Source organism: Aptenodytes patagonicus, chromosome 3 (genome assembly GCF_965638725.1).
Source record: "Aptenodytes patagonicus chromosome 3, bAptPat1.pri.cur, whole genome shotgun sequence".
In the NCBI taxonomy this organism is placed as follows: domain Eukaryota; kingdom Metazoa; phylum Chordata; class Aves; order Sphenisciformes; family Spheniscidae; genus Aptenodytes; species Aptenodytes patagonicus.
Genome location: NC_134951.1, coordinates 1674045 through 1701684, shown reverse-complemented (window position 1 = coordinate 1701684; position 27640 = coordinate 1674045). Strand labels below are relative to the sequence as shown.

Sequence of the window (27640 nt, the reverse complement as noted above, 5' to 3'; positions counted from 1 at the left end):
CGCTCCCACGGCTCCAGCCCCAGCTCTCGCTCCCCTTCCCCTGAGGCTGAGCTCCCTGGGAGGGCACCCGCCATGGCCCCAGTGGGCAAAGGGCTCCGAGACCCCCAGCCTGGGTGCCCCGCGGTGGCCAGCTGGGCACCTCTACCAGCCCCGGTGAGGGATGCACAGCCTCGGGATCGACGCCATCCTCCAGCCCCATTTCTCCGGGACTAAAGCCACGAATGGGACCCACACAGGAGGAATGCAGAAGAGGAGGCCCAGCCAGCACCAGCAGTGCGGCGCAGAGGACGCGGGACCCCAGCAATATCTCACAGTGCCCCCGGCGCCGTTTTTCAGCACCAATAAGTCGCCCTTGACCCCCCTTTTTCGCTCTTTCCCCTCAGCGCCAGGCCCGCGGCCGCCCCCGCCTCAGGGCGCCGGACGCCCCGCGCGCGCGCGCGCACCAACGGCCGCCCTGTGGCGCGCGCCGCTCGGGAGCGGGAAGGGGCAGCGCGCACGCGCGGTCGTGCCGTTGCTGGGCGACGCGGAGCCGCGGAGCCGCGGAGCCGCGGAGCCGCGGGGGAGGGGGCGATGCGCATGCGCTGTGTTGGCGTTGCTAGGCGACGCCGGGACGCTCCAGCCGCGGCGCGCATGCGCGGTAGCTGCCTCTCCGGGCGGGACGGGGCCGCATGAGCCGGGGAGCGGGCGCGGCGGCGGCGGCGGCGGGCTGGCGGGCCCCGGCCCCGACCCTCAGCGACCCCGGCCCCGGCCCCGGCCCCGGCCCCGAGGAGCGCATCGCCGCCCGCCGCCGCCGCATCGCCGCCCGCCTCGATGCCGCCCGCCTCGATGCCAAGCGCCGGTGAGAAACTGGGCTCGTCCCCCCCCTGCCCCGGTTGCGGCGGGCTGCGCCCCCAGCCGGCTCCCCTTAAATCAGAGCCGGGTCCAGGCCCCCGCCCTGCCCCAAACCGGCACCAAGTCCTGCACCTTCTCCCCAGACCCCTTGTCTGGTCGCAGATGATCTCCTCTTCCCCAAACTGGCACTGGGGTTGGTGCCCCCACCCCCAAACCGGTGCCAGTTCCAGATCCCTCGCCCCAAACTGGCACCCAGTCCTGACCCCCCACCCAGGACCAGCACAGGCTCAGAGACCCTCCCCAGGGCTCAGAACATCCCCTGCCCCACACCGGCGCTGGGGCCAGGACCCCTACCACGAACTGGCAGGGGGCAGGGACCCGACACGGCCGTGCCAGCCTTCACGGGACCCAGGGCCTCTCCCCAAACTGGCCTTGGGTCAGGGACCACCCTGAATCCTGAACCTGTCAGAGACACTCCCCACTCCCTGCCAAATGGCAGGTGGCCAGGGACCACCCCTCCCAATCCCTGCTCAGCCCAAAGTCAAGGACATCCCTGTCCTGTCCCCAGCCCAGCACCGGGGCAGCGATACCCCCTTCCCCAAGATATTGCCCTGCCATGGGCCCTCTGCCCCCCTGGACAAAATCAGCAGCAGGCCAGTGGCCTCCTGGATCAGGCCGATGTTGTTCCCAAAACTGGGACTCACCGGCAATGGGGCACACCTTTCCCCAAAGCAGGACTGAACTGGGGTCCTCTCCCAAGCCTCAGAGGCCCCTCAAGGCTGGGTGGGACCAGACCGTGAAGTGGCAGTGCCCTGCCACCCTCTCCTGAGCTGGGGCTGGGTCAGGGTCCCGTCTTCCCCCAGCCTGGGGAAAACGGTGGCGGTAACCACCATCTCCTCTCCAAACCGAGAGTAAACCACAACAAGGTGCCTGTGGATCCTGTTACCAAACCACGGGGCCAAACTGTACCTAGGTCAGTTGCATCCACTCCCACCCAGACAGGCTTGTTTTCTCCTTCCTGATCCCAGAGCTTTCCCTTTAGGTTAGACTGATCCCAAGGAATTAGCGTGGGATCGGTGCCAACCCTGAAGTGGCTCCAGACAGAAGCTGGCTGCCTTCATGGCGCACAGCCACCTAAGGGCTGCCCCCAGACAGCCTCTGCCCCCTGCCCTCCTCCCTGTGGGAAGCAAACAGGGGCTGATCCCCCCAGCCCTGTGCTGCGGGAGTAACCAGCCCTGGGCTGCACTCCCAGCTCCAGAAAGGGAAGCCTGGACCCCATTTTCCCTCGCGGAGGCTGTCCCACCCTTTCCTGCCTCTTTTCTGCGTCTGTGGGGACCTCCTGGCCTGGGACTAAACCTGCCGAGGGGAAGAGAGAGCAAAGTGTGCTGCGCTGAACCATGCAGTCTGGGCTGGGGTCCCAGATCCAAGGCCATCTCCGAGCAATAGGAAGATGGTGTGGTGCAAAATGTTCCGTCTTTTCCCCCTTTCTGCCCAGGGAGGCCCTTGGAGAAGATGCAGAGCCGAAGGTGGCTGAGGAGGAGGAAGAGCAGAGAAGGAGCCATAAGCAAATTGAGGAGAGCAGGCAGGTGCGGCAGTAGGACAGGAAGGTCCTCTCGGGTCCCTGACCTCTAGACATTTGGCTTTACCCTCCTTTTAGCTTTGTGCAGTGCTTAGTGTCACACAGCAGCGTTTATGTGAGAAGAAGCAGGGACAGAAACTCCTCAGGACTGGCTGGGGGGTGATTCTTGGGCTGGATCCTGGGGATATGATGTCCCTGTGACAAACAGCCCATGGATTGGAAGGATCTGGGACTGACACCGTGTATCCAAACCCCAACCCAGTCCCCTAGCCCCATCCGCACACGCAGGGGAAGCAAAACAAGAAGGTGCTCTGAGCACGTTCCTCTTGGTGCTGATGGCCTGCAGGGCTTTCCAGGAGAGGGAGGACCCACGGGTTCATTGCGGTCCTTGCAGCGCTCATCAAACCCTGCCATAGCATGGGAAGACGGGGCTTATGGGTCCACGTAGGCACCTCAGCATGGGGAAAGGAGCCAGACCCTGGACAGGCATAGCGAGACTTGCTCCAGTATCCCTTCCTCCAGAGCTCGGGTCTCCGGGTGCGAGACGTGTACCACCTACTTCACAGAGGCTGGCCAAGCTGCTCTTTGATGGCGCGCAGTTGGTGACAAATATCCAGGTGGCTGCTGACTTGAGGGAAACACAGAGGAGGGCAGAGGAGGCAGAGCTGAAGCTGCAGAGGTAAGAGACTGCGCGGTGGGTCTGTGCTGCTGGGAAGGAGCAGCGCAGATGTTGGTGCAGCTTTTGGGGGGACATCCTAACCCTGGCCATCCAGGAACGCTTAGCGGTTAGGGCAACACTGAATTTATGTTCAAAAGGAAAATTTAGGCACACAAAGAGCCTCCAGGTCCCACCTGCCACAGCTGGATCTTTACAGAGCTCTGCAGGTCAAGGCCGGTGGCTTCCCCAGGTGGCACTGCGGTACTACGGACTGCCTGGTTACCGATCTCCTCCTACAGGCTCTCTGGTTACCAGTCTCCTCCAGACCCATCACATCTTCAGCTCCAGAGTGTGAGAAACACAGCTGGTTCTCAGCTTTTCACCAGGAGTCTGTACCACGTATACTTGTGGTCTCCTTGCTTGAGAAGCACAGGCGCAGCTGCCCTTGCTTCTGGCTTGCCGAGCAGCTCTCCTGAGCCTGGAGGTGACACCGTGGTGGAGAACGTGCCACCCTGTGCTAAGAGGTGGCTCAGTAAATGGCCTGTTTCCAGAGGTTGCCCTCCGATCGTGGAGATAGGGGTAGTTATTAGCCACACCATGGGAATGCGCTGGGACAGCTACATCAGGCTGTGTGTGAGGAGTGGGAAGAAGGTGAGGCTGTGCTAATTTGAGAAATTGGATATTAAGGTCTTTGAGGTGAGAGTGGTCAGATGCTGGGTCAGGGGCCCCTGATGTTGTAGAGATCTTCCTCCCTGGAGATACTCAGCACATGCCTGGACAAGGCCCTGCACAACCTGCTCTGACATTGAAGTTAATCCTGCTGTGACCGGGAGCCAGTGATTTCCCGAAGCCCTTCCAGCCTCGATTATTCTCTGATCCTCTCTGTGTGCCTTCCTGGGCAAACCCGTCCTGCTTCACCAGAGGAGCTGGGCAGTCTCCAAGGGACTGGCTCTTTCAGCCCTGTCCCCAGGACTCGGAGATCAGCTAGGAAACGCTGAGTCCTTGCTCCTACTGCCTTTGGAGGGCACTGTAGGAACATTTTATGGGAAGCTGGCTGTAGCAAGACCCGTGTCCCTTGCTCAGCTGGTTTCCCAGTGGGAATCTCATTAAGGAACCAGGTGCTGTGTCCAGGAACTGCCCGTAGAGCCGGTTTGGGGGTGGCAACGGTGGTGGCCGCTGTTCAGCCTGAGCCAAGGGCCATCCCCAGAGCACGTTGGATGGTGCCTCTGTTTGGAAGAGGAAAGAGTTTCGTAGTATGGATGTGGGCTGTTCAGTGCTGTTTGGCTTTAGCTGGAGTGTGGTCTCCGGACAGTTTGACTCCCAAGTCTAGATGTAGCCAGGAGGCTGTTTGGCACTGCTTGTCCATCACCTCTTGCCCAGAGACAGCTTGCTTGGCAGAAGGACTCGTGCCCCTTGCAAAGGTGACTGCTGCTTGAGCTGAGCTCTTTAGTCTTTCCTCCTCCAGGTAAGCGGTTGTTAGAGCACTGGGCAAGGGCAGAACTGGGGAAATGCCTGTCTGAAGAGAAGGGCCTGCAGGATGCCAGCTCTGCCCTTGTGTGATGCTCTAACAAGCACTTGCAAGAAAGCTGCTGCTCCACTGATATCTTGATGCCACTTGGAATGCAAAGTGGGTTATGCAGGAAAGTGCTCCTGCAGCGTGGGCCACTGAACCACGTCTGAAGCACGTGCTGCCCTGCCCCAGCTCCGCGTTTGCCGTGTGCTCCTTACTGCCTGCAGGGTGGAGAAGCTGGAGAATGAAGCCAAGTCTAGCACGTGCAAGTTTGAGGAGATCGCCTCCAAGTGGGCCTTGGCCAAGGAGATGACGATCCCGCAGGAGCTGTGGCAGCTGCTGAACCAACAGCAGCAGCAGTGCGCGCTGCTTCTGGAGGAGAAGAACAAGCTCATCGGTGACCTGCAGCAGGTAGCGTGGGGACCAGGCAGGGACAACCAGGAAGGACGGGGGGGCTTCAAGCTCTGGAGGACGCTGTTCTAAAGCAACGGTCATCCTTGTCTGGCTCTTCAGTCATCCCTCTGTCTGGATCTTCAATTCACCAGTACGTTGCAGAGATCCATGTAGTGTCAGTTAGTCCGGGTCAAAACTGTGCCAGGAGCTGCAGTGCCAGTGTCCCAGTGTGGACGGTGAGATGGGGTGCCCTGGCACTGTTCAGTGTAAAAGGACAGACACGCAGGGCACCGGTAGCAGTAAGACAAACTGGCAGGTCCCAGATTGCACAGTAAAAAAAAGGCAAATGAGCAGAGAGGGGGAGTGTTTTTGTAGACGGAAGAAAGCCTTCCCCACAGCAGGTTCCCTGGCCCCCAGAGAAGGAGTGGTGTGTCTGCAGGCATGTCACCTCCCACTCCGTCTCACCTGGGCCTTTTGGCAGCGATGATCTGTCTCTCCTCCCATCTTCCCTCCTAACTACTTCTTGACTTTCTGGCTCTTTGCTCTGGCTCTTTGGAATCATCACCTCTTCTCCTTTGGAAAAGGCAGCATCTGGGTCTTACCCTCTCAGTTAGGCCCTGAGGATTCCTGGTCAAATACTTCTCTCTGATTTCAGCATCTGCTCTCCTCCTCCAGGAGCTGAAAAACAAAGACGAGCAATACGTGCAGGCCATTAAGAAGCAGTCGGACGATATCCACCTGCTTTTGGAGAGAATGGAGGAACAGATCAGGATCATGCTGAAAACTTACCGTCACAAACTCCTGCAGATTGAGGTAACCAGTTCACAGGGTGGCGGAAGAGTCCCATGAGAAAACCTGCAGCCACTTGCTTCTCCATATCTATGGCAAAAAGGCCTCAGGCTCGTTGCACTGGCTGGGTTGACTACTGTCCAGAGCAGCAGGGCTGACGTCTCGGTGAACGAGGCTGAAATCTGGCCAAGCAAGAGCACTGAATGGTGCTGAGTGCTGAGGGGCTGGTTTATACCACGCTGTGAACGACTGTGCTTCAGTGCAGAGCGACTCAGTAGCACGTGAAAGCTGTTGCTGTTTGACGGCTGATTATTCGTCTCTCTAAAAGCCAGAAGGGACCACTGTGGTTCTTTAGCCTTACCTTCTGCAGAGCACAAAGTCCCACCTCGCGGATCAAACCTGCATTTGGTGCTGAGTGAGGGCATCTCTCCCCATTTGATGTCTTGTTAGGTGGAATCGGGTGGCTGCCTGACCAAGCTCCGCTGCTAATCATCCAGCAACGATTTCCAGTTAACTCACAGAGCTACCCACCACCAAGAGCACCCCTCCCGGCTTTGGGTGGCTGATAGCAGCAGTCCCCGTGGGGTCCCAGTGTGAGGTCCCTGCCAGCGGGGTCCGGGTGTGGAGAGGGGAGATCAGGCCAGTGTGTGTTCGTCGGAGAGTGGCACCATTCCACAGCCAATCCTCTCCTGGAGGCTGCTGGCCTGGACTAGTGTAAGGCTGGTAATGAGAGGTGCCAACGTGATGGTGAAGGGCTCTGTCTCCTTCACAGAAAGCTTTTGAGCTCGAACGGCGAGAGCTGCTGGACAACAACAGGAAGAAGTGGGAGGAAGCCATCCAAGCCCACAATGCCCAGGAGGTAGGGTCCGTGTGAAATTTAGAATCATAGAATCATAGAATCATTTAGGTTGGAAAAGACCCTTAAGATCATCGAGTCCAACCGTTAACCTAACACTGCCAAGTCCACCACTAAACCATGTCCCTACATGCCACGTCTACACATCTTTTAAACACGTCCAGGGATGGTGACTCCACCACTTCCCTGGGCAGCCTGTTCCAATGCCTGACAGCCCTTTCGGTGAAGAGATTTTTCCTAATATCCAACCTAAACCTCCCCTGGCGCAACTTGAGGCCATTTCCTCTCGTCCTATCGCTTGTTCCTTGGGAGAAGAGACCGACCCCCACCTCGCTACAACCTCCTTTCAGGGAGTTGTAGAGAGCGATGAGGTCTCCCCTCAGCCTCCTTTTCTCCAGGCTAAACAAGCCCAGTTCCCTCAGCCGCTCCTCATCAGACTTGTGCTCTAGACCCTTCACCGGCTTCGTTGCCCTTCTCTGGACACGCTCCAGCACCTCAGTGTCTTTCTTGTAGTGAGGGGCCAAAGGCTGCCAGGACCAGTGCTGCTCTCTCCATTGGGCTGCCTTGAAAGACACGTGTGCACAAAGACAGCTGGTTCCTCAGGAGTGTGGGGGGTAAAGGGGCCGTTTTTCAGCCTGCTCTGCAGGGGCATTATACATGTATGACCTTGCTTTGGGCTAGCCAAAGGAGCTGTGATCGCGGGAGGAAGCTGTCACCGTTGATAGATGACGTTCTCCTTTTGCCCGTAGCTGGAATACCTGCATGCCCGTATGAGGAAGGTGGAAGAGTTTGAGAAACAGCTGAATCAGCTGCGGGTGGAGGATGAGGAGGAGTATAACAGCATGAAGATCCAGCTGGAGAACGATGTGCAGGTACAGAAAAGGCTGGCGTGTGCCATGTGGGGAGGCAGTGGAACAGATCTCCCTGGGCTTTTCTGTGTGTAGCTGGCTCTGTGGGGCAGCTAGACGGTATGAAAGCTGCAGCTGGTATCTGGTCATCTCAGCTCTTCAGCGTGCACAGTCCAGCCCCGTGTCAACAGGGTGATGGAGCTGCTGTTCTCTCCTCTCCATCGGTCCTACACCACAGTGTCCATCTGCCCTTGGCTCTCAGAGGTCTGTAGCACATGAACTGTAGCTCTAGGACGTGTGAAGCACCTGGGAAGGTCGAGGGGTTTGCTACTTCTTGGCATCATGATTGGTAGGAGGACCAAATAGTGTGAGTGTCCTGACACCAGATCATTTCAGATCAGCTTGATTTCTTCCTTTGTCAGGGTCCTTGTCCTAGGAGGTGTGAGCTTTTTCCTCTGACATCTAGCCATAGACCCGTGATTTCTCTAATGCCCATGAAGTCCACTTGGTGTGAGAACTATCATGAGTTTGCCCTTACTCAGGTAGGAGGGCATGCAGTGGAAGAGCACAGCCCTGGCACACCGCTGGCTGAACGAGCACCAGGAGCTCTCACTGCAGATCCAGACCTCGTAGCCGTGGCTTCCCCGAGATACAGATACCTTTTAATCCACTGCATCCTCTGCGAGCAGCGGTGTCAACAAAGCAGTGCATCTGTGAGTCTCTGCAATCCTGCTGGTCCCCTGGACGGCAGCCCCGGCGTTGCTCCTAAGGCTGTCAGGTTTGGCTTTGCCCAGCATCACTCAGCCTCCTCTGCTCAGCAGAGAGCCCTGCCGCCGCTGCCACCTTCCCTGCTAGTTGTCGTGCGTTGCTTCCCGGGCTGCACGGTAGAAATGGGACACGTTGCGTCTGGACTTGAGGAAGGCTCATTGTTTGTCCCATGGGATGTCCTCCTAGGAAGCCCAGGGAAATACGGGCTAGGGCCGATGTCTAGAAGGTTTTGCACAACTTCAGGTGAAATATTACTGTTGCAAGGTCCCTGTCAGCCTGAAAGGGCACGTCCAGGGAAGGCAGTCCTGACTTTGCGGTTTGTTCGCCTTCGTATTGATAGCCTGGAAGGTGACACAGAGTGTGTAACGTTTGCAGATGGCTCTGAGCCACGTGGGGAGGGAGGCAGCAGCATGCTGGAGATCAGGGTTCACAGATGGCGATGTGGGACTGTTGTAAAAATGCACCTGCTGCCTTTAGCTGTGCTTGTGGGAGGGTTTATATATAAGGCAGGGGAGGCAATTATGCCTCTCTACTTTATACCTACGTGTCGTTGTCCAGGTTTGGCAACATGCTTGGGAACAGGGGAGAGAGTCTAGAAGAGACCAAGTAGACAAATGACCCCTAAGAAAAGGTTGAAAGGCTGGGGCTGCTTAGACCAGGGAAGCGATTTCTGTAGGGAGGTGATAAGTCTAGAAATACGCACAATTCTGTATGATGGAGGAGGAGAATGGCTTCTTCTCTGTGTCCACTGTAGATGCAAGAGAAAATCATGGGGTTGAGCTTTGGTAGGGAAGATTTAAACTGGCATTCAGATTTAGGGTTGAAATTTCAAGCTAGGAAAGCCTAGAAATGGCAAGGGCTTGCTTGAAGGTTAGCTAGAGGGACTGTGCCCTTAGTTTGCTGCTCTTTGACGCAGGGTTTTAGGAACAGCTTAAATCAACTTCTGCTGGGGCTGATTTGGTGAAGTTGTTCTCCCTGTGGGGCAGAGGGATGAAGTAGATGTCCTCCTGGTTCCCTTTAGCACTGCAGTTGTGTAACTCTTTACAGCACAGACTTCACCCTTCCAGTTCAGGGAGAATAAGAAAAGAGGAGTTGGAAACACCTGTTTTCCTGGTTAACCTGTGATACCGTTGTCCTGAGGTATCTCTGAAACAGGAGCTTAGCCAAGACCTAAAGATGAAGTCTGTGGTTTGGGGGTTGTTGAATACTCCCCCGTTTCACTAGACGGGGAATCAGCATTTTAAATACGGGGTTTGGGCCGTGGCTTTCCTCCATCTGCTGTAAGGAGAAGGTCCCTTGGCCCTGCTGGGATTTACCTCCATCTTTTCTTCAGTCAAGCTTTGATCCTAGCCAGGTGGGACCGCTTCTGGGTGTCTTCCTAGGTTGTTTGTACACTCCCTGTCGTACGTAGGGCTACCCAGGAGAGATCTGAGCCAGCTAACCCGGGTACCAGTGTCTTCCCTGCTTCTAGCCTGCAGCTCGGGACTCTTTACCTGCCCCCAGAGATCCCCCTGGGCCGAGAGCAAGCCTTGAGCCCCTGACGGAGACCCCGCTGGGTCTCTCTGCTGCGCGCATTGCTGTGCACAACCGAGCCTGTAGCTGATGCTGCAATTTGGGGCCATGCAGCAGCTTAATTCCAGTCACTTCCTACGATGGAAGAAGTCTTTACAGGCGTCCCCAGTAAAGCGCTATATTATGAGATTTTTCAGCATCAGATTTCTGCCTCCTCTTGCACATGGAAGACATTTATATACTAATGAATTAAACCATGCCAGGCCCAGGCACTGCCTCTCACCCATCCGTGCAGTCACGCTGCCTGCTCCTGGAGTTTCCATGCCGCTGTGTCCCCCTGAGCTCGCTTCCAAATGAGCTGTAGGGCTGGCAAGAGAGCAGCGGTCATCACTAGGGTGTGATGGCTCCCAGCCCAGAGCAGCAGCCCCAGGAGTCTCGGGCAATCAGCCTGGGAAGCGGCTCTTCCTTTCCATCAGCTGTCGAGCAAACGGGGGGCTGGGAAGCTGAGAGAGATGTCTCCGTTGCAGATGTCTCCTCCATTGCAGCTGCAGAGCAAAGGGGGAACTTGCTGCCTCTGTCCTGTCCCCCAGGCTATGCAGCGAGATGCTGCCGTCACAAACGCGTCAGTTGTTTGTTTTGTTCTGGTTTCCTTAAGACCCGGAGTTTGTGCGGTCACTCCTCCTGTGTGTCCCTTCCTCCAGCTCGCCAGGTAACTTCTGAGCCTCCTGGTTAATTCAGAGACATGCAATTCCTAAAACTGACACAAAAAACAGCAGCCAGGTTGAGGAGAGAGGCCCAGGTTAGCGCCCCACTGAGTGAAAGTTGGGTACAACTTCAGTCCGTTCTCCCTTCCCCAGACATGGCCCCGTAGCATGTACTTATGGACAACCAGCACCTCCATCACTCACCCATGAGTGATGCCACGTGGCCAGGGGTTAGCTGGGGAAATGTGCATGGGAAGACGGGGTTTGGAGATGCGGGATCAGTAGGATCGAGGCTTCAGTGTGGCCTTTGCTCATGGCACGGCTTGTTTTTGTGTTTTCTGAAATGCCAGAACCTGGAGAGGCAGCTCCAGCAGATGAAAGCCGTCTATCAGCTGAACCAGGAGAAGCTGGAGTACAACCTTCAGGTGCTTAAGAAGCAGGACGAGGAGAACACCATCATCAGATCCCAGCAGAAGAGGAAGCTCAACCGGTAAAAATCCCTCCCTGGAAGATGGGCTCTGCCTTACCTGCCATCACCTCCCATATACCATTTTTTGTGGAGCCCATCACCCAGCACAGGCCAACGAGCTCTGTCCCAACCCACCTCTGGGCAGGGGCAGGGGTTAGCCCAGGGCAGGGCCATGCCCAGAGCACTTTGAATAGGCTGGCCATGGCCAACCTGTGCCAGCTGCATCCGGGTCAGTCAGGCCTTGGCACTGAGTAGTCACTAGGGGATCAGCAGCCCCAAGTCCCAAAGCCTTCATACAAGCTGGGTATACCTGAAGGTGCCTCTTGGGGGATGCCCAGCTTTGCTGTCCCTCCCCAGGCTCCACAGCTTGCTCAACAACCTGAGAACAAAACTGGCCAACCAAGAGAAGCAGTTCGGAGAGGAGAACCAGAGCCTGGCAGCCGACTGCGAGCGCATCACGGGGCAGTGCAAGGAGGTGCAGAGGAGGATGAGGTGGGGTGTGCGCGGGCATCCACCCATGACGAGGCCTCGGAGCACCGAAGTGAGGTGCAGGGGGGGGCTGACTCGTCGTTTCGGGGCACGGAGCCTCCTTCCATGGGCCATCTCCCTTCTGGACCCGCACTTTGCTGTCAGCGACGCTGAGAAGTTCACGGAGGTCTGGCGTATGAACGAGGAGGAAGCCAAAGGGCTGATGCGGAAAGCCCGTGATGCAGATCGCATCATTCACACCCAGCCACTGGGGCTGCCCTGGGAAGAGCCTCGTCACTGGTTCCTGAACAACGTCGGCTCCCTCAGGCACTACAAGGCGAAGAAGGATGGCAACCAAGCTAGCTGCGGAGGTCCTGACAGGTGGGATGCACGGTGCCCTTGTCACCCTTGCGGCACTGAGAGACCCTTACCCTCCTCCATGACAGCCCCTTCTGTCACTCCTGTCCTTGCCATTGCAAGGTGGGATCTTCCAGGGGTGGCATTGCGAGCCCAGGCAGGGGCTGTCCCCAGCCCTGAGCTGGCTCATGCCAAGCCAGCTTGGGGATCTTTGCGCTGTACTTTGCCCAGTGCTCCCAGTTCCAGACAAGCTGACCAAGAGCCAGTTCGTGTCCCAAGATCTTTGGGGAGCTTTCCAGGTCGCAGGGAACAATTGTGATTTGCCTGGTGACTCCTGCAGTGATGTGACTGGGGAGCACAGCCTGGGGAGCACAGTCAAAGCACAAAAGCTTTTGCTCACCCTTCTTTCTCCATGTTTCAGAGAGCAGCTGTGGGGGACAGGAGGAGGAAGGGAGTGAGAAGAAGGAAGAAGTGGGTAGTGGAGAAGGAGGAAAAGGAAACACAGCCAAGGTTGAGGATAGAGTCACACCTCTGCGAAATACCTCCAAGAAGACTGCCAAGAGGATCCTGGAGCTCGTGAGCGACGAGTCGGTGCGTGATGACGTAGCACATGCCTTGATCAGGGGGCAGGCGTGCTGTCCCCTGGTTGCTCCAGCTTGTAGTGGATCTCTTCCGAGCTCCACGGCTTGGGGTGAAGGTTTCTGCATGGCACTGCCTTGCTATGCCAAGCAGCCTGTTGTCAGAGAGCTGCCCCAGGGGCTGGGAGAGCATCTCCAGGTCTTTCCACTGTGTGTGGCACATATATGATGCTGAGAAAAGCTATCGGCAGGCACAGCCCCGTTGCCCAAATCCACAGCTCCCCAGGCCAGAATAAGCACAGGCAAACCTGCTGCATCTGATGCTCCAGGCCGTTCCCCGTCTCTGGGGACAGTCAGCAAGAGCTTCAGATCATGAGGTCCTTTTGGCGTCACCGTGCTGATAACTCTATCTTCCCTTGTCTGCTGGGTGGCTATTCCGGAGCCTCCTGGCCCTGCCAGCCTCACGCTGCCCAGCCGCTGCCCACCCTCCCCGCTCGGCCTGCCATCGCAGGATGGCACGGCCATAGCATGGCATGGGCTGGCTTCTGGGCAGGGACGGAGACGCTCGCTATTTCTCTGCACCCTCTTCTCTGCGTGTCTCCCAAGGGTTTCCTCATCGAGAGCAAGCTGCTGAGGCCCCTGCGCGCGCTGGGGAGGCACGAGCGCACCCTCATGAAGCTCGACTCCATCTTTGCGGTGAGTTGTGGTTTGGCCCGTCAGGGGCTGCAGGGAAGGCTGTCGGTCACCAGGGAAAGCTCTCTGCCCCGTGTCCGTGTGGCGTAGGACTGAGCCGCCCCAGAGAGGTCCGGCTGGGCTGCTGGGGGGACTCTGGGGCAGCGAGGGGAGAGGAGCACTGCGAGAGGGCGTGAAGCGCTGTGGCCAGACGCTTCTCAGCTCAAGGCCGTCCTGCTGATGAATTAAATAACATCTCCAGGGCCCCTCCAGCCTGTTCTCAGACTCTCCCATCCACAGATACCCCCGGTTGTCCCACACTAACCACCTCTTACCTTGCGTGGCATTGCCAGAGGGGCACCCTCTGCTCCCAGTGCTCCCCATGCTTCCATCGCCATGGTGTAGAAGAGCGCATTGACCTTCAACCAGAGATCGAATGGCAGTGTCTGGTCCCCTTCCTTTCCCCCAGAAAGCAAGGCCCGGGTTAGCGCGGGGTGTCTCCCCTCAGCCAGGAGGGCCCCTGCCCAGGAAACCAGGCCCCTGGGAAGGGTAACTGGAGTTACAGGGACAGGAGTGTCCCTGGCCCCAGGCCTGGCACCTGGGCGGAGGTGGCTGCAGAACAGGGGCCTGGCTGGGTGGGCAATGGCCACTCTTCACTGCTCCGTCCCAAAATGGGGCCCCTCCCGAGCGTCTCGGGGATGGGCTCTGCCCCGGGCTAAGCCCTGCCCAGGGAGTGTTTGGGGCGATGCCAAGACGGACACCTACCTTGGCCTTGCTTTTGGGGCACCAGGTCATGCAGATGCCCAGACCCAGTATGGCCAACAAGGTGGGGATGCAGGGCAGCACGAGCACGCAGAGCCCCCAAATGCTCAGGCTTGAGGTGAAGAACAGCACCGTCAGCTGCCACTCCTCCATCTTGCCCAGGGAGCGCCAGAATCTCCTCCTGAGGTTCTGCATGATGAGGGGATGTGCAAAGGGGTCAAGTGGGGAGGTCGAGAAACCCGGCGAGATCCCCTGAGGGGAGGAGAGGTTGGGGTGACGCCAAAGCACCCCGCTCCTACCTGCTTGTTTGCTTTTCTTCCCATCTCTGATGTGTTTTTCACACTCTTGCCCAGCTGCCATTAGCGAGCAGCTGCCCCAGAGCGCCCCTGTGTCAGGGTTTGGGGGGCACCCAGGGCGCCCCAGGACATAGCCCAGGGCCTGCGGGGGAGCGCGCAGGGAAGGTTCCTCTGGGCCACCCACCTCCACCCCTAGGCCAGGATGGGCCACTGTGATGGCTACCTGGTCCTGGTGGCACCAGGGCTGCTCTGGCACTCCGTGGGGCCTGGGGGACCTGCTGGTGGCCCTGGAGCAGCTGCCCACTCCCATCCCCAGAGGCTGATGGGTTCTCACCAGCCAGGGACACTGTGGTGGTCTCTTGTCCTCTCCGTTGCACCAGGGATCCTGGCCAGGGCCCTGGGACAGCCCATTGGGGTGTTTGTGTGGCTGCAGGGAGGCAGCGAAACCCGAGGGGCGAGGATGGGGAGTAGGTTAGGCCAACTCGCCCCAAGGGTTTCTCAGCGAAATTCCCATCCACGCTTAGGAGCTGTCATGGTGACTTCTCTTGCCAGTGCTCCCTATGCTTCCACTGCCGTGGCGTGAAAGAGCGTGTTGACCTTCAACTGGAGATGGAATGGCAGCGTCTGGTCCCCTTCCGCGGCGCCGTTGGGTGCTGAGCTCCAGCCCCGCTCGGCCCCGACGCTCCTCCGCACTTTGGTTTGCAGTTTGGAGCAGGACTGCCTGTCATGTCCCACCTCCGAGAAGGGGAGAGTGACCAAGATTCGCAAATCCCCTCGGTGTGGATTAAGGTGAGATAACACTCAAGGTCCGCACATAAACATCGACTTTAATGGACCAAACATTCTGTAAACGTTGACCCTCTCACAATTCCATCCACCTAAGCTCTGCGCTTTTAGGCTGTATGAGAAGTTGAGGTAGGCCTTGTGTTACTTGGCAGCTTTAAGAGAACAGAAAGAGTCGGGGGGTGGGGGGGTGGGGAGAGAGAGATGGGGAGATCACCAGCCCTGGATCCAGCGTCGGACCTGCCGACGGGGGTGTTCGGTGTAGAGAGTGCCCCAGGTGGGTCGTATGCGCCCCTATTTATTGGCCCCAGTCCAAGACTTCTGGAATCTTCTCTCGCCCCGGTTCCAGGAGTGGCTGAGACACCAGTCAGTCAAGGGAAGTGAGACCAGGCCCCTTCCCGTGGCTGACGTCTGGAGCCTTCTCTCGGGGCATTGTCTGGGCTCACAGCACAGTCACTTGGGCCTCGTCCCTTACGATGCCCCATCCCTGGAAGTGTTCAAGGTCAGGCTGGACGAGGCTTTGAGCAACCTGATCTAGTGGATCATGTCCCAGCGCATGGCAGGGGGGTTGGATTAGACGATCTTCAAAAGTCCCTTCTAACCCAAACCATTCTGTGATGGCATGGTTCTATGAGAACTAACGATTGCCGTATGCAATGCGTCAGGCAAGGAAGGTAGTAGACCAACATGGCTGAGTAGGGACCTCCTTGTCAAAAAACGCATAGGCAGTGGAATCTGGGACACACATTGTGGTAAATATATGGGGATACTGCCCGGGAGTGTGGGGATGGGATCAGGAAGGCTAAGGCACAGCTGGAGCTAAATTTGGCAAGGGATGTGAAGAATAATAAGATGGGCTTCTATAAGTATGTCAGTTAGAAAATGAAGACAAAAGAAGTGGTACCCCCCCTACAATAAATGAGAAAGGGGATCTGGTGACAACTGACTTGCAGCAGGCTGAGATCCTCCACAATGTTTTTGCCTCAGTTTTCAATAGCAATTGGTCTTCCCACATCTCTCAATTCCCTGAATCTCAAGGCAGTGACTGGAGGAATGAAGTCCTACGCATCATTGGAGAATATCAGGTTTGAGACCATCTGAGGAACCTGAATATACACCAGTCTGTGGGACCTGAAGACATGCACCCCCGGGTGCTGAGGGAACTGCAGATGTAGTCGCTAAGCCACGTTCCATCGTCTTTGAAAAGTCCTGGCAGTCAGGTGAAGTCCCCAGTGAAAAGGGAGGACCCTGGGAACTACCAAACGGTCAGCGTCACCTCTGTGCCCTGTCGGATCATGGAACAGATCCTCCTGGAAAACATGTCAAGGCTTTTGGAAGACAGGGAGTTGATTAGAGACAGCCAACATGGCTTCGCCAAGGGCAAATTGTGGCTGACTAATCTGGTGGCCTTTTATGATGGAGTGATTGCGTTGGTGGATAAGGGAAGAGCAACTCATGTCATTTCTTGACTTCTGCAAGGCCTTTGACATGGTCCCACAGAACATCCTTGTCTCTAAATTGGAGAGATATGGGTTTGATGGATGGACTATTCGGTGGATAAGGAATTGGCTGGACGGCCGCATCCAAAGAGTTGCGATCAATGGCTCTATGTCCAAATGGAGATCAGTGACAAGTGGTGTTCCTCCTGGGTCCGTACTGGGACCAGTATTGTTTGATATCTTCATCAATGACATAAGCAGTGGGATTGAGTTGCTGAGGGAACACCCTCAGCAAGCTTGCAGATAACACCAAGCTGCGTGGTGCAGTTGATTCGCTAGAGGGACGGGATGCCATCCAGAGGGACCTGGACAAGCTGGAGAAGTGGGCCCCTGTGAACCTCATGAGGTTCAACAAGGCCAAGTGCAAGGTCCTGCCCCTGGGTCGGGGCAATCCCCGGTATCAATCCAGGCTGGGGGATTGTCGTGGTTTAACTTCAGTCGGCAACTAAGCACCACGCAGCCGCTCGCTCACTCCCCCCCCCACCCGGTGGGATGGGGGAGAGAATTGGAAGAGCACAAGTTAGAAAAACTCGTGGGTTGAGATAAAAACAGTTTAATAATTGAAATAAAATGATGATAATAATAATATGATAATAATAATAATAATACACAAAGCAAGTGATGCACAGTACAATTGCTCACCACCCGCCGAGCGATGCCCAGCCAGTCCCCGAGCAGCGGCCCCCCCGGCCAGCTTTCCCCAGTTTATGTACTGAGCATGACGTCCCATGGTATGGAATGTCCCTTTGGCCAGTTTGGCTGTGCCCCCTCCCAGCTTCTTGTGCACCTTCAGCCTTCTCAGTCGGTAGAACATGGGAAGCTGAAAAGTCCTTGGCTAGTGTAAGCATTACCTAGCAACAACTAAAACATCGGTGCGTTATCAACTTTGTTCTCATCCTAAATCCAAAACACTGTACCAGCTACTAGAAAAGAAATTAACTCTATCCCTGCCGAAACCAGGACAATATCCACCCCTTATTCTATACCATCTGCGTCATGCTCAAGTCTCATATTTTCCAGTACATTTTCATTAATCACCACCCCTTTATATATATATATATATATATATATATATACACACACAGAGATATCATTCCCTTCGTCTGTGGGCCATCCCTCTAAAATGTTCGGTGAGTTCATTTAGTCCATGACTTCGGGCTCCATCTGTCATAATAATCTTTCAGGGCAGGAAAAATGGAGATGGTATGTGGTGTTGGATTGTTCCATGTTGAAGTCAGTTCTGGTACCACCATCACTGTGCTTTGCTTGGTTTCACTGAAGTTATTCTTCATTAGTCTGGGTGATTCTTATTGTAATAACATTAGTATGGCATATAATATTATTAGTATTATTAGTATATCTGTGTATTATTAGTATAACTATTATAACTATAATTAGTACTTAACATCACATAATTCAGATCATTGGCTATTCTCACCCAAAATCAAATCCCCCTGAGGTACACATCGGACTTCCCCATCTTCCCGCATTATCCACCAAGTGCACCCAGGTCCTTGAGCAAAAGCAATCCCACGGATGGGTTTGCCTCTGCCCGAGGCCGGAATAACCCAGACTGGCTTCCCCAGCATATTTTTTATGTGCACTACAGGAACTTTATTCCCATCTACAGTACGTAAAAGTTCTGACTGGGCAGGGCCTGCTCGATTGGCAGATCCCCGAGTGTTGACTAACCAGGTGGCCTTTGCTAAATGCGTATCCCAATGTTTGAACGTCCCGCCACCCATTGCTCTCAGCGTAGTCTTTAACAGTCCATTGTATCGTTCAATTTTCCCAGAGGCTGGTGCATGACAGGGGATGTGATACACCCACTCCATGCCGTGCTCTTTGGCCCAGGTGTCTATGAGGTTGTTTCGGAAATGAGTCCCATTGTCTGACTCAATTCTTTCTGGGGTGCCATGTTGCCATAGGACTTGCTTTTCAAGGCCCAGGATAGTGTTCCGGGCGGTGGCATGGGGCACGGGATATGTTTCCAGCCATCCGGTGGTTGCTTCCACCATTGTAAGCACATGGCGCTTGCCTTGGCGGGTTTGTGGGAGTGTGATATAATCGATCTGCCAGGCCTCCCCATATTTATATTTCAACCATCGTCCTCCATACCAGAGAGGCTTTAACCGCTTGGCTTGTTTGATTGCAGCGCATGTTTCACATTCATGGATAACCTGGGCTATAGTGTCCATGGTCAAGTCCACCCCTCGATCACGAGCCCATCTATATGTTGCATCTCTTCCTTGGTGGCCTGAGGTGTCATGGGCCCACCGAGCTAGAAATAATTCACCCTTATGTTGCCAGTCCAGATCCACCTGAGCCACTTCAATCTTAGCAGCCTGATCCACCTGCTGGTTGTTTTGATGTTCTTCAGTGGCCCGACTCTTGGGTACGTGAGCATCTACGTGACGGACTTTTACAACCAGGTTCTCCACCCGGGCAGCAATATCTTGCCACAATGCGGCAGCCCAGATGGGTTTGCCTCTGCGCTGCCAGTTGCTCTGCTTCCATTGCTGCAACCACCCCCACAGGGCATTTGCCACCATCCATGAGTCAGTATAGAGAGAGAGCACTGGCCACTTTTCTCGGTCAGCAATGTCTAAAGCCAGCTGGATGGCCTTTACTTCTGCAAATTGGCTCGATTCACCTTCTCCTTCAGCAGTTTCTACAACTTGTCGCATAGGACTCCATACAGCAGCTTTCCACCTCCGATGCTTTCCCACAAGACGACAGGACCCATCAGTGAACAGGGCATATTGCTTCTCATTTTCTGGTAGTTCATTATACATTGGGGCCTCTTCAGCACGCGTTACCTCCTCCTCTGGCAATATTCCAAAATCTTTGCCCTCTGGCCAGTCCATGATCACTTCCAGGATTCCTGGGCGACTGGGGTTTCCTATTCGAGCCCGTTGTGTGATCAGTGCGACCCACTTACTCCATGTAGCATCAGTTGCATGATGTGTACAGGGGACCCTCCCTCTGAACATCCAGCCTAGCACCGGCAGTCGGGGTGCCAGGAGGAGCTGTGCTTCAGTACCAACCACTTCTGAAGCAGCTCGAACCCCTTCATATGCTGCTAATATCTCTTTTTCAGTTGGAGTATAGCGGGCCTCGGATCCTCTGTATCCCCGACTCCAAAACCCTAGGGGTTGACCTCGAGTCTCCCCTGGTGCTTTCTGCCAGAGGCTCCAGGTAGGGCCATTCTCCCCGGCTGTGGTATAGAGCACATTTTTTACATCTTGCCCTGCCCGGACTGGCCCCAGGGCTACTGCATGAACTATCTCCCGTTTAATTTGTTCAAAAGCTTGTCGTTGCTCAGGGCCCCATTTGAAATCGTTCTTCTTTCGGGTCACTTGATAGAGAGGGTTTACAATCAGACTGTAATTTGGAATGTGCATTCTCCAAAAACCCACGACGCCTAAGAAAGCTTGTGTTTCCTTTTTGCTAGTTGGTGGAGACATGGCTGTTATTTTGTTGATCACATCCATTGGGATCTGACGACGTCCATCTTGCCATTTTATTCCTAAAAATTGGATCTCCTGTGCAGGTCCCTCGACCTTACTTTGTTTTATGGCAGAACCGGCCTTCAGCAGGATTTGGACTATTTCCTTCCCTTTTTCAAAAACTTCTCCTGCTGTGTTGCCCCACACGATGATATCATCAATGTTTTGCAGGTGTTCTGGAGCTCCACCCTGTTCTAGTGCAGTCTGGATTAGTCCATGGCAAATGGTAGGGCTGTGTTTCCACCCCTGGGGCAGTCGGTTCCAGGTGTACTGGACGCCCCTCCAAGTGAAAGCAAATTGTGGCCTGCACTCCGCTGCCAAAGGGATTGAGAAAAACGCATTAGCGCTATCAGTTGTGGCATACCACTTGGCTGCCTTTGACTCCAGTTCATATTGAAGTTCTAGCATGTCTGGCACAGCAGCACTCAGCGGTGGCGTGACTTCATTTAGGCCACGATAGTCTACTGTTAGTCTCCACTCTCCATTAGACTTCCGCACTGGCCATATGGGACTGTTAAAGGGTGAGCGAGTCTTGCTGATCACTCCTTGGCTCTCCAGTCGACGAATCAGCTTATGGATGGGAATCAGGGAGTCTCGGTTGGTGCGATATTGCCGCCGGTGCACTGTGGTGGTAGCAATTGGCACTTGTTGGTCTTCGACCTTCAGCAACCCCACAACAGAGGGGTCCTCCGAAAGACCAGGCAAGGTGGACAGCTGTTTAATTTCCTCCATCTCCAAGGCAGCTATACCAAAAGCCCACCTGTACCCTTTTGGGTCCTTGAAATACCCTCTCCTGAGGTAGTCTATGCCAAGGATGCACGGAGCATCTGGGCCAGTCACAATGGGGTGCTTCTGCCACCCGTTCCCAGTTAAACTCACTTCGGCTTCCAATACAGTTAGCTGTTGGGATCCCCCCGTCACCCCAGAAATACAGATGGGTTCTGCCCCTATATAGCTTGATGGCATTAGGGTACACTGTGCACCGGTGTCTACCAGAGCCTTATACTTCTGTGGGTCTGACGTGCCAGGCCACCGAATCCACACAGTCCAGTAAACCCGGTTGTCCCTTTCCTCCCCCTGGCTGGAGGCAGGGCCCCTCTAATCCTCATCACAGTACTCATTTCTCATTTCTTGTACGTACGGGTCAGAAGTTTCTTCATTAAGATCAAGAGTAAGATCAGCCCTTCTACTCTCTCTGGGGAACTGCCCGCTGGAGACTGGAGCAGCAATTTTCCTGGAAGAACCTCTTTCTGTGATTGTTTTCCCTTGCAATTCGCGTACCCGTGCCCCTAGGGCTGCGGTAGGTTTCCCATCCCACTTCCTCATGTCCTCTCCGTGGTCACGCAGATAAAACCATAGGGTGCCCCGTGGTGTGTACCCTTTATATTCTCTCTCTTGAGCAAAAGAACGCTTACTTCTAATAGCCGAGATACTGGTCCGTACAGGTGAGGAGTAGGACCTATCCTCTCTGAGTTGCTGGATCTCCCGGGACAGTTTTTCGGACAGTTTCTCCACAGCCGAGACGATGGAGGAAGAAAGACTTTCCTCGTATTGCCGGAGTTGACTAGCCAATTCATCCACTGTTTGTTCCTCTCCATCTTTCCAGGTCATCACTGCCAATGAATTGGCGTATGACGATGGTGAGCTCCTTATAAACTTCCGCCACATGGGTCGTGTGCACTTGACTTCGTCTGGATCTTTGGATAGTTGTTTATTGTTCAGGTCATCATAAATCACCTCCAGCACAGCTAATTCTCTCAGAAACTGGATACCCTTCTCCATGGTGGCCCACTTGCTTGGGCGACATATGACATCTTCCTTAAAGGGATACCTTTCCTTCACGCTTGACAAGAGTCGCCTCCAAAGGCTGAGGACTCGTGTCCCTTTTCCAATTGCTTTATCAATGCCCCCTTCCCTAGAAAGGGATCCCAGCTGCTTGGCTTCCCTACCCTCTAATGCCAGGCTACTGGCCCCATTATCCCAGCATCGGAGCAGCCAGGTGACAATATGCTCACCTTGACGACGGCTGAAATCTTTTCGTATATCTCGCAGCTCACTCAGGGATAGAGATCGGGTGGTCACTGCCTCGTTTATGAGTTCTTCCTCTTCCTCCTCCCCGATCAGCGGCCGGCTCTCCTCCTCCTGTTCTCGTGATGGCCCTTCTCCAGGGTAGTCGTACAGTTCTTCCTCCGGTTCCCTTTTAGAAGAAGCTTCTTCCTCCCTTACTAAACGAGCCGACTTCCGCTTCCAAGATTTCTTCTTGTGTACAGGGGCGACTGATACCGGCACAGGCTGGTTCTTTGGTTCAGCCACAGGGCGTGTTGCTGGGGTTGGAGTGGCCGCAGGGCCTGTTGCCGGGGTTGGAGTGGCCACAGTGCAAGTGCATGTCACCGGAGCCTGAGTGGCCGCAGTGCATGTCGCCGGGGTCTGAGTGACCACAGTGCATGTCGCCGGGGTCTGAGTGGCCTCAGTGCATGTCGCCGGGATTGGAGTGGCCGCAGTGCATGTCGCTGGGGTCTGAGTGGCCGCAGTGCATGTCGCCGGGGTCTGAGTGGCTGCAGTGCATGTCGCTGGGGTTGGAGTGGCCGCAGTGCATGTCGCTGGGGTCTGAGTGGCCGCAGTGCATGTCGCCAGGGTCTGAGTGGCCGCAGTGCATGTCGCCGGGGTCTGAGTGGCCTCAGTGCATGTCGCCGGGATTGGAGTGGCCGCAGTGCATGTCGCTGGGGTCTGAGCGGCCGCAGTACATGTTGCTGGGGTCTGAGTGGCCGCAGTGCATGTCGCCGGGGTCTGAGTGGCTGCAGTGCATGTCGCTGGGGTTGGAGTGGCCGTAGTGCGTGTTGCCCGGGTTTGAGTGGCCGCAGGGCCTGTCGCCGGGGTCTGAGTGGCTGCACGGCCTGTCACCGGGGTCGGAGTGGCCGCAGGGCGCGTTGCCCGGGTCTGAGTGGCCGCAGTGCGTGTCGTTTTACTGTCAGAGCCAGAGACCTTCCCTTCCCTTTGAGGGCACTGAATGGTGTTGAACAGGGCTCGGTAGGCATGGGCCAGGCCCCAGCACGTTGCAATGAGCTGCATCTCTCTGGAGTTGCCAGGGTGACAGCATACTTTGTCCAAATATTCTACTAACTTTTCAGGATTCTGCACTTGCTCAGGGGTGAAGTTCCAAAACACTGGGGGTGCCCATTGGCCTAGGTACTTGCCCATCTTGTCCCACACACCCTGCCACTCATAATTATTCAGCCTTGGGGCAGATCTCTGGATGATATTCTTAAATTGCTTACCAACTTTAGACAAAACCGAAACAGTATTCCCAAGAAGTATTAATAGAAGTATCTTAACTGCCCAAGGATGTTCAAAATACTGAAAAATTACTGTAATGAAGGAGGAAACATTATAGAAGAAGGTAGTGACCCTGCCATTCTGTATTTCCTCCGTAAAAAAACTCTCAGAAAAGTTACTGCAATTGCTAGTTGTCTCCACGAAATGATCTCCATGGTACAGTAACGGCTTCATTGCGAAGTTTACATACCACACTAACGTCACGGTCAATGTTCTAAAAACAAACCTCACAAGCGAGACATCACTATTCACTGCAGACCACAGCAAACTGCAAAACCCAACACCAATCTTTAACATGTACAGCAGGAAAAAGAGCGCGATGCAGATTATACAAATCAATATCGAGAACAGAGAAACCAACATTGTGACCCACAACTACTAACAGATATAAGTTCTTTAATACGCTCCGGTTAACCTGTTATTATCTCAAACCCTTCGAGCCCCACGTTGGGTGCCAAAAAGGACTGTCGTGGTTCAACTTCAGTCGGCAACTAAGCACCACGCAGCCGCTCGCTCACTCCCCCCCCCACCCGGTGGGATGGGGGAGAGAATTGGAAGAGCACAAGTTAGAAAAACTCGTGGGTTGAGATAAAAACAGTTTAATAATTGAAATAAAATGATGATAATAATAATATGATAATAATAATAATAATACACAAAGCAAGTGATGCACAGTACAATTGCTCACCACCCGCCGACCGATGCCCAGCCAGTCCCCGAGCAGCGGCCCCCCCGGCCAGCTTTCCCCAGTTTATGTACTGAGCATGACGTCCCATGGTATGGAATGTCCCTTTGGCCAGTTTGGCTGTGCCCCCTCCCAGCTTCTTGTGCACCTCCAGCCTGCTCAGTCGGTAGAACATGGGAAGCTGAAAAGTCCTTGGCTAGTGTAAGCACTGCTCAGCAACAACTAAAACATCGGTGTGTTATCAACTTTGTTCTCATCCTAAATCCAAAACACTGTACCAGCTACTAGAAAAGAAATTAACTCTATCCCTGCCGAAACCAGGACAGGGATGAAGGGATGGAGAGCAGCCCTGCCGAGAAGGACTTGGGGGGACTGGTGGGTGAAAAGCTGGACATGAGCCGGCAATGTGCGCTCGCAGCCCAGAAGGCCAATCGTATCCTGGGCTGCACCACCAGCAGCGTGGCCAGCAGGTCGAGGGAGGGGATTCTGCCCCTCTGCTCTGCTCTGCTGAGACCCCCCCTGCAGCACTGCGTCCAGCTCTGGGGTCCTCAGCACGGGAAAGACACGGACCTGTTGGAGCGGGTCCAGAGGAGGGACACGAAAATGTTCAGAGGGCTGGAACACCTCTGCTATGGAGAAAGGCTGAGAGAGTTGGGGTCGTTCAGCCTGGAGAAGAGAAGGCCCCGGGGAGACCTTATTGTGGCCTTTGTATATTTCAGTACTTAAAGGGGGCTTATAAGAAAGATGGAGAAAGACTTTTTACCAGGGCCTGTAGTGACAGGACAAGGGGCAATGGTTTCAAACTGAAAGAGTGTAGGTTTAGATTGGCGATAACAAAGAAGTTCTTTACAAGGGTGGCGAGACATGGGAACAGGTTGCCCAGAGAAGCTGTGGATGCCCCATCCCTGGAAGTGTTTGCCCAGGAAGTCCCTTGCCCAGCCCAGCCCAGCCATCCCTCTCCTGGTGTCTTGGTCCAGCCACGATGGGTTCGCTCAGCCCAGCAGAGGTGAGAACCTGCCAGGGGCTTGGGGCAACCCCAAAGTCCTTCCCCGACACCCCCCCTTGAAGGATGCATTTCAGTTCTGCCTGGCTCCTGTCCCAGCCACCCGGAAAGGAGAGAGGACATGCAGCCAGCGGAGTCACTTCTAGCAGACTCCAGCAGGGAGGTTCAATTCCCTGGAAAGGTAACGTCACTCTTATCTTCAAGAAGGGCAAGAAGGGGGACCTGGGGAACCACAGGTCGGTCAGGCCTGTACCTCCTCCGTGTGGGGCTTGGGGGACATCCTGGCAGCCCTGGCAGCAGGCCCCCACTCCCAGCCTCTTCCTGTCTCCATGGCAACCGCAGATACAAATACCATGGCAACCCCATGGCAACAGCACAGGCGATGCCATCAGTTCCCACAGCCCGGAGGCGGGCGGATGCCCGGGTGCACTGAAGTCGGAGATCTCTTCCTCTGCCCTTCATGGCCACCACCCTTCCAACCCTGCAGTGGTGACCACCAGTTGCTCTGGATGGAGGAGAAGGGGTTGTCCTGCTGCCCTGAGGTGGCCAGACACGGTCATCTCAGACTCCTCCATCACTGTCATCCCAGGACTGGGGGAGCAGGTCCCCCACCCCAGCACAGTCCTGCCTCTCCGGGTCTGCATCAGTTGCTTCATGTCCAACCTGGACCCCAGGGAAGCCCCTTTCAGAGGGCACTTATTTTCCCTGGGACAGGAGCCAGGCAGAACCGAAAATGCATCCTCCAAAGGGGGGTGTCAGGGAAGGGCTTTGGGGTTGCTCCAAGCCCCTGGCAGGATCTCAGCTCCGCTGGGCTGAGTGAACCCATCGTGGCTGGACCAAGGCACCAGGAGGGGAATGGCTGGGCTGGGCGAGGGAGGACAGCACGGGGTCTGTGGGCACGGGCTGAGTTGGGGTCAACAAGCAGGGATATGTCAGTAGATAATTTGTGGAAGGACCCTATGGGCTTCCAGGATAGCCCAACCGACCCTCCCCACTGCCCGCTTGGCCCTTTTGGAGGTGTCATGGGCGGAAGAGCTCCAGGACCCAGCGAGCCGAGCAGCCTCCTCACCAGGGACCGTCAGACGGCAAAAGAACAAATCCAGCCCCATATCGGGTGCTTTCCTGCTAATCCTCAGGGCCTGACCCCCCCCATCCCCTTCCAACCCTGAGGGCCTGACCCTACCGCTCCCGAGGGCTGAGGAGAGATGGGGTGCTGGCGGGGAGCACCCTCACTGGGGACCCCCCAGTGCTGACACGGGCGGTGGTGATCCTATCGGGGTGCACCGCATTGCTAGCGCTTGTCCCGGCTCCTACTGACAGCTCCTGAAAAACACCCGAGCATCACGAATCTTGCTCCGGCATCCCGCCCGTGGCTTGGCACCCTGCGCTGCCGCAGCCGGTGTCTCCCCATCACTGCCCGTGGCAGACACCCACCCGCCCTTATTCCTGCTGTTTTCAGGGGTTTGGGGCCTAAACCACTTGGAAAAGATTTTTCATCCCCTAAAAGTGAAAACAAGATTGATTATCGAAGTAAATAATAAAATAACTGCTTTGCTGGAACTTGCTATAGGTCGTGGGGGCCGGGGGGAGCCCCACACTCCTTGGGGTGCTGCGGGGGGCCAGAGGGTATTTCTCCAGCTCAGGCTGGCCAGCCTCAAGATGGCAGCAATAACATGCAGCATCCCTCTACCCACTTCGAGTGAGTGGGGACCGCTCCATCCAACCCTCCTGGCTCGAAGGACACCCCCAGCTGCCTCTCCTGGCATCGTCTCCCTGCTTCTTCTACGCGACTCTGGCACGACGCAACTTCTTCTGCTCCTTCTTGGTGCCCCCAAACATCTGCTGGTGGCTCTGGAGCTGCAACCGGTGTCCTCCTCCATCACCCCAACCCTCCGGCCCTGGCCCTGCTCCCCGGCAAAAGTAAGTTGGTGCCTTTCTCCCTCGAGCAGCCCCACGCTGGGATGCTCGAAGCTGTTTCCGAAGCACCGCTCCCTAGTGATGGGAGAGGTGCTATTAATAAATCCCGTCAGATTTTATCGCTTCTCTCTGTGCCAATGAAGAGGGTGGTTTGGGGAAGGGGGGAGGCGGGGGGAAACCTGTTTCATTTGAGCGTTTCGTAGCTACGAGCTCACCCTCGGTGCAGGAGCATGGGATGGCTCAGCAGGCTGTTCAACCAGCTTTCCTGTAAGTCACGGGGCTGAATCCGCTGGGGCTCGGGGCGGGGGGGGGCTCTTCGGTTAATTTTTGGCAGGGATTAGCAGGGGGAAAGGGTTGCCCTACTCCCTGGGGGCTGTGCTGGCCAGGGCACGGGAGCAGCATGCCAGGGTCTCTCCCAAACTTGTGTGGAGCCCAGGCACCTCCTTGGGAGTACGTGGGTGAGATGGGACCGGGTTGAGGGGATGGAGAGGGAAAGGGGTGCGGAGGAAAGGGGCGCACAGGGCTGATGCACCTCCCCGACTCCATGGAGCCGCGGCAGCGAGCAGAGGGGTCCCCGGAGCCAGTGGTCCCCCGCCGGCTGCCCCTGCTCCCCGCCGTGCTTCCCCCTGCCCCTTGCCAGGAGATGCCAGCCCACCCGCGGCATGCGGAGATAGCTCCATCCCTTTGACGGGTATTTAGGCGTTTAAATAGCTTGGCTGGCTTCGGGCAGGAGAGTGGGCGCAGGCTGTCAGCGCTGCTCTCCGTGTGTGGGAGAGCTGCCGCGGGAGCTCCGGGCACCGCTGGCGGCTGGGCTGGGCTGGGAAGAGGGTGACGGTGGCTGACCCATGTCCATCCAAAGCT

At 55.8% G+C, this 27640-nt stretch overlaps 2 protein-coding genes across 4 annotated transcripts in view; both read left to right on the top strand.

Annotated features, from left to right (window-relative positions):
* Window positions 1-160: 160 nt before the first annotated feature.
* On the top strand, window positions 161-14707 carry LOC143158833 (dynein regulatory complex protein 1-like). The gene is given in 14 exon segments (XM_076335285.1): window positions 161-345; window positions 2327-2417; window positions 2977-3089; window positions 4806-4989; window positions 5647-5784; window positions 6533-6619; window positions 7366-7488; window positions 10799-10938; window positions 11275-11409; window positions 11536-11728; window positions 11730-11766; window positions 12164-12333; window positions 12927-13016; window positions 14603-14707. Coding segments are annotated over 14 exon segments (1791 nt in total).
* An 11964-nt stretch (window positions 14708-26671) lies between these two features.
* Window positions 26672-27640, top strand: part of PTK2B (protein tyrosine kinase 2 beta) — a 32772-nt gene continuing 31803 nt past the window's right edge. For 2 of the 3 annotated variants that reach the window (XM_076332501.1, XM_076332500.1), the window contains exon 1: window positions 26997-27046. In XM_076332501.1, coding sequence (XP_076188616.1) covers window positions 27010-27046 — 37 coding nt within the window. In that variant the 5' untranslated portion in view covers window positions 26997-27009. Of the gene's footprint in view, window positions 26783-26996; window positions 27047-27640 lie in introns of those variants that run through there. The other variant, XM_076332503.1, reaches the window with a different exon arrangement.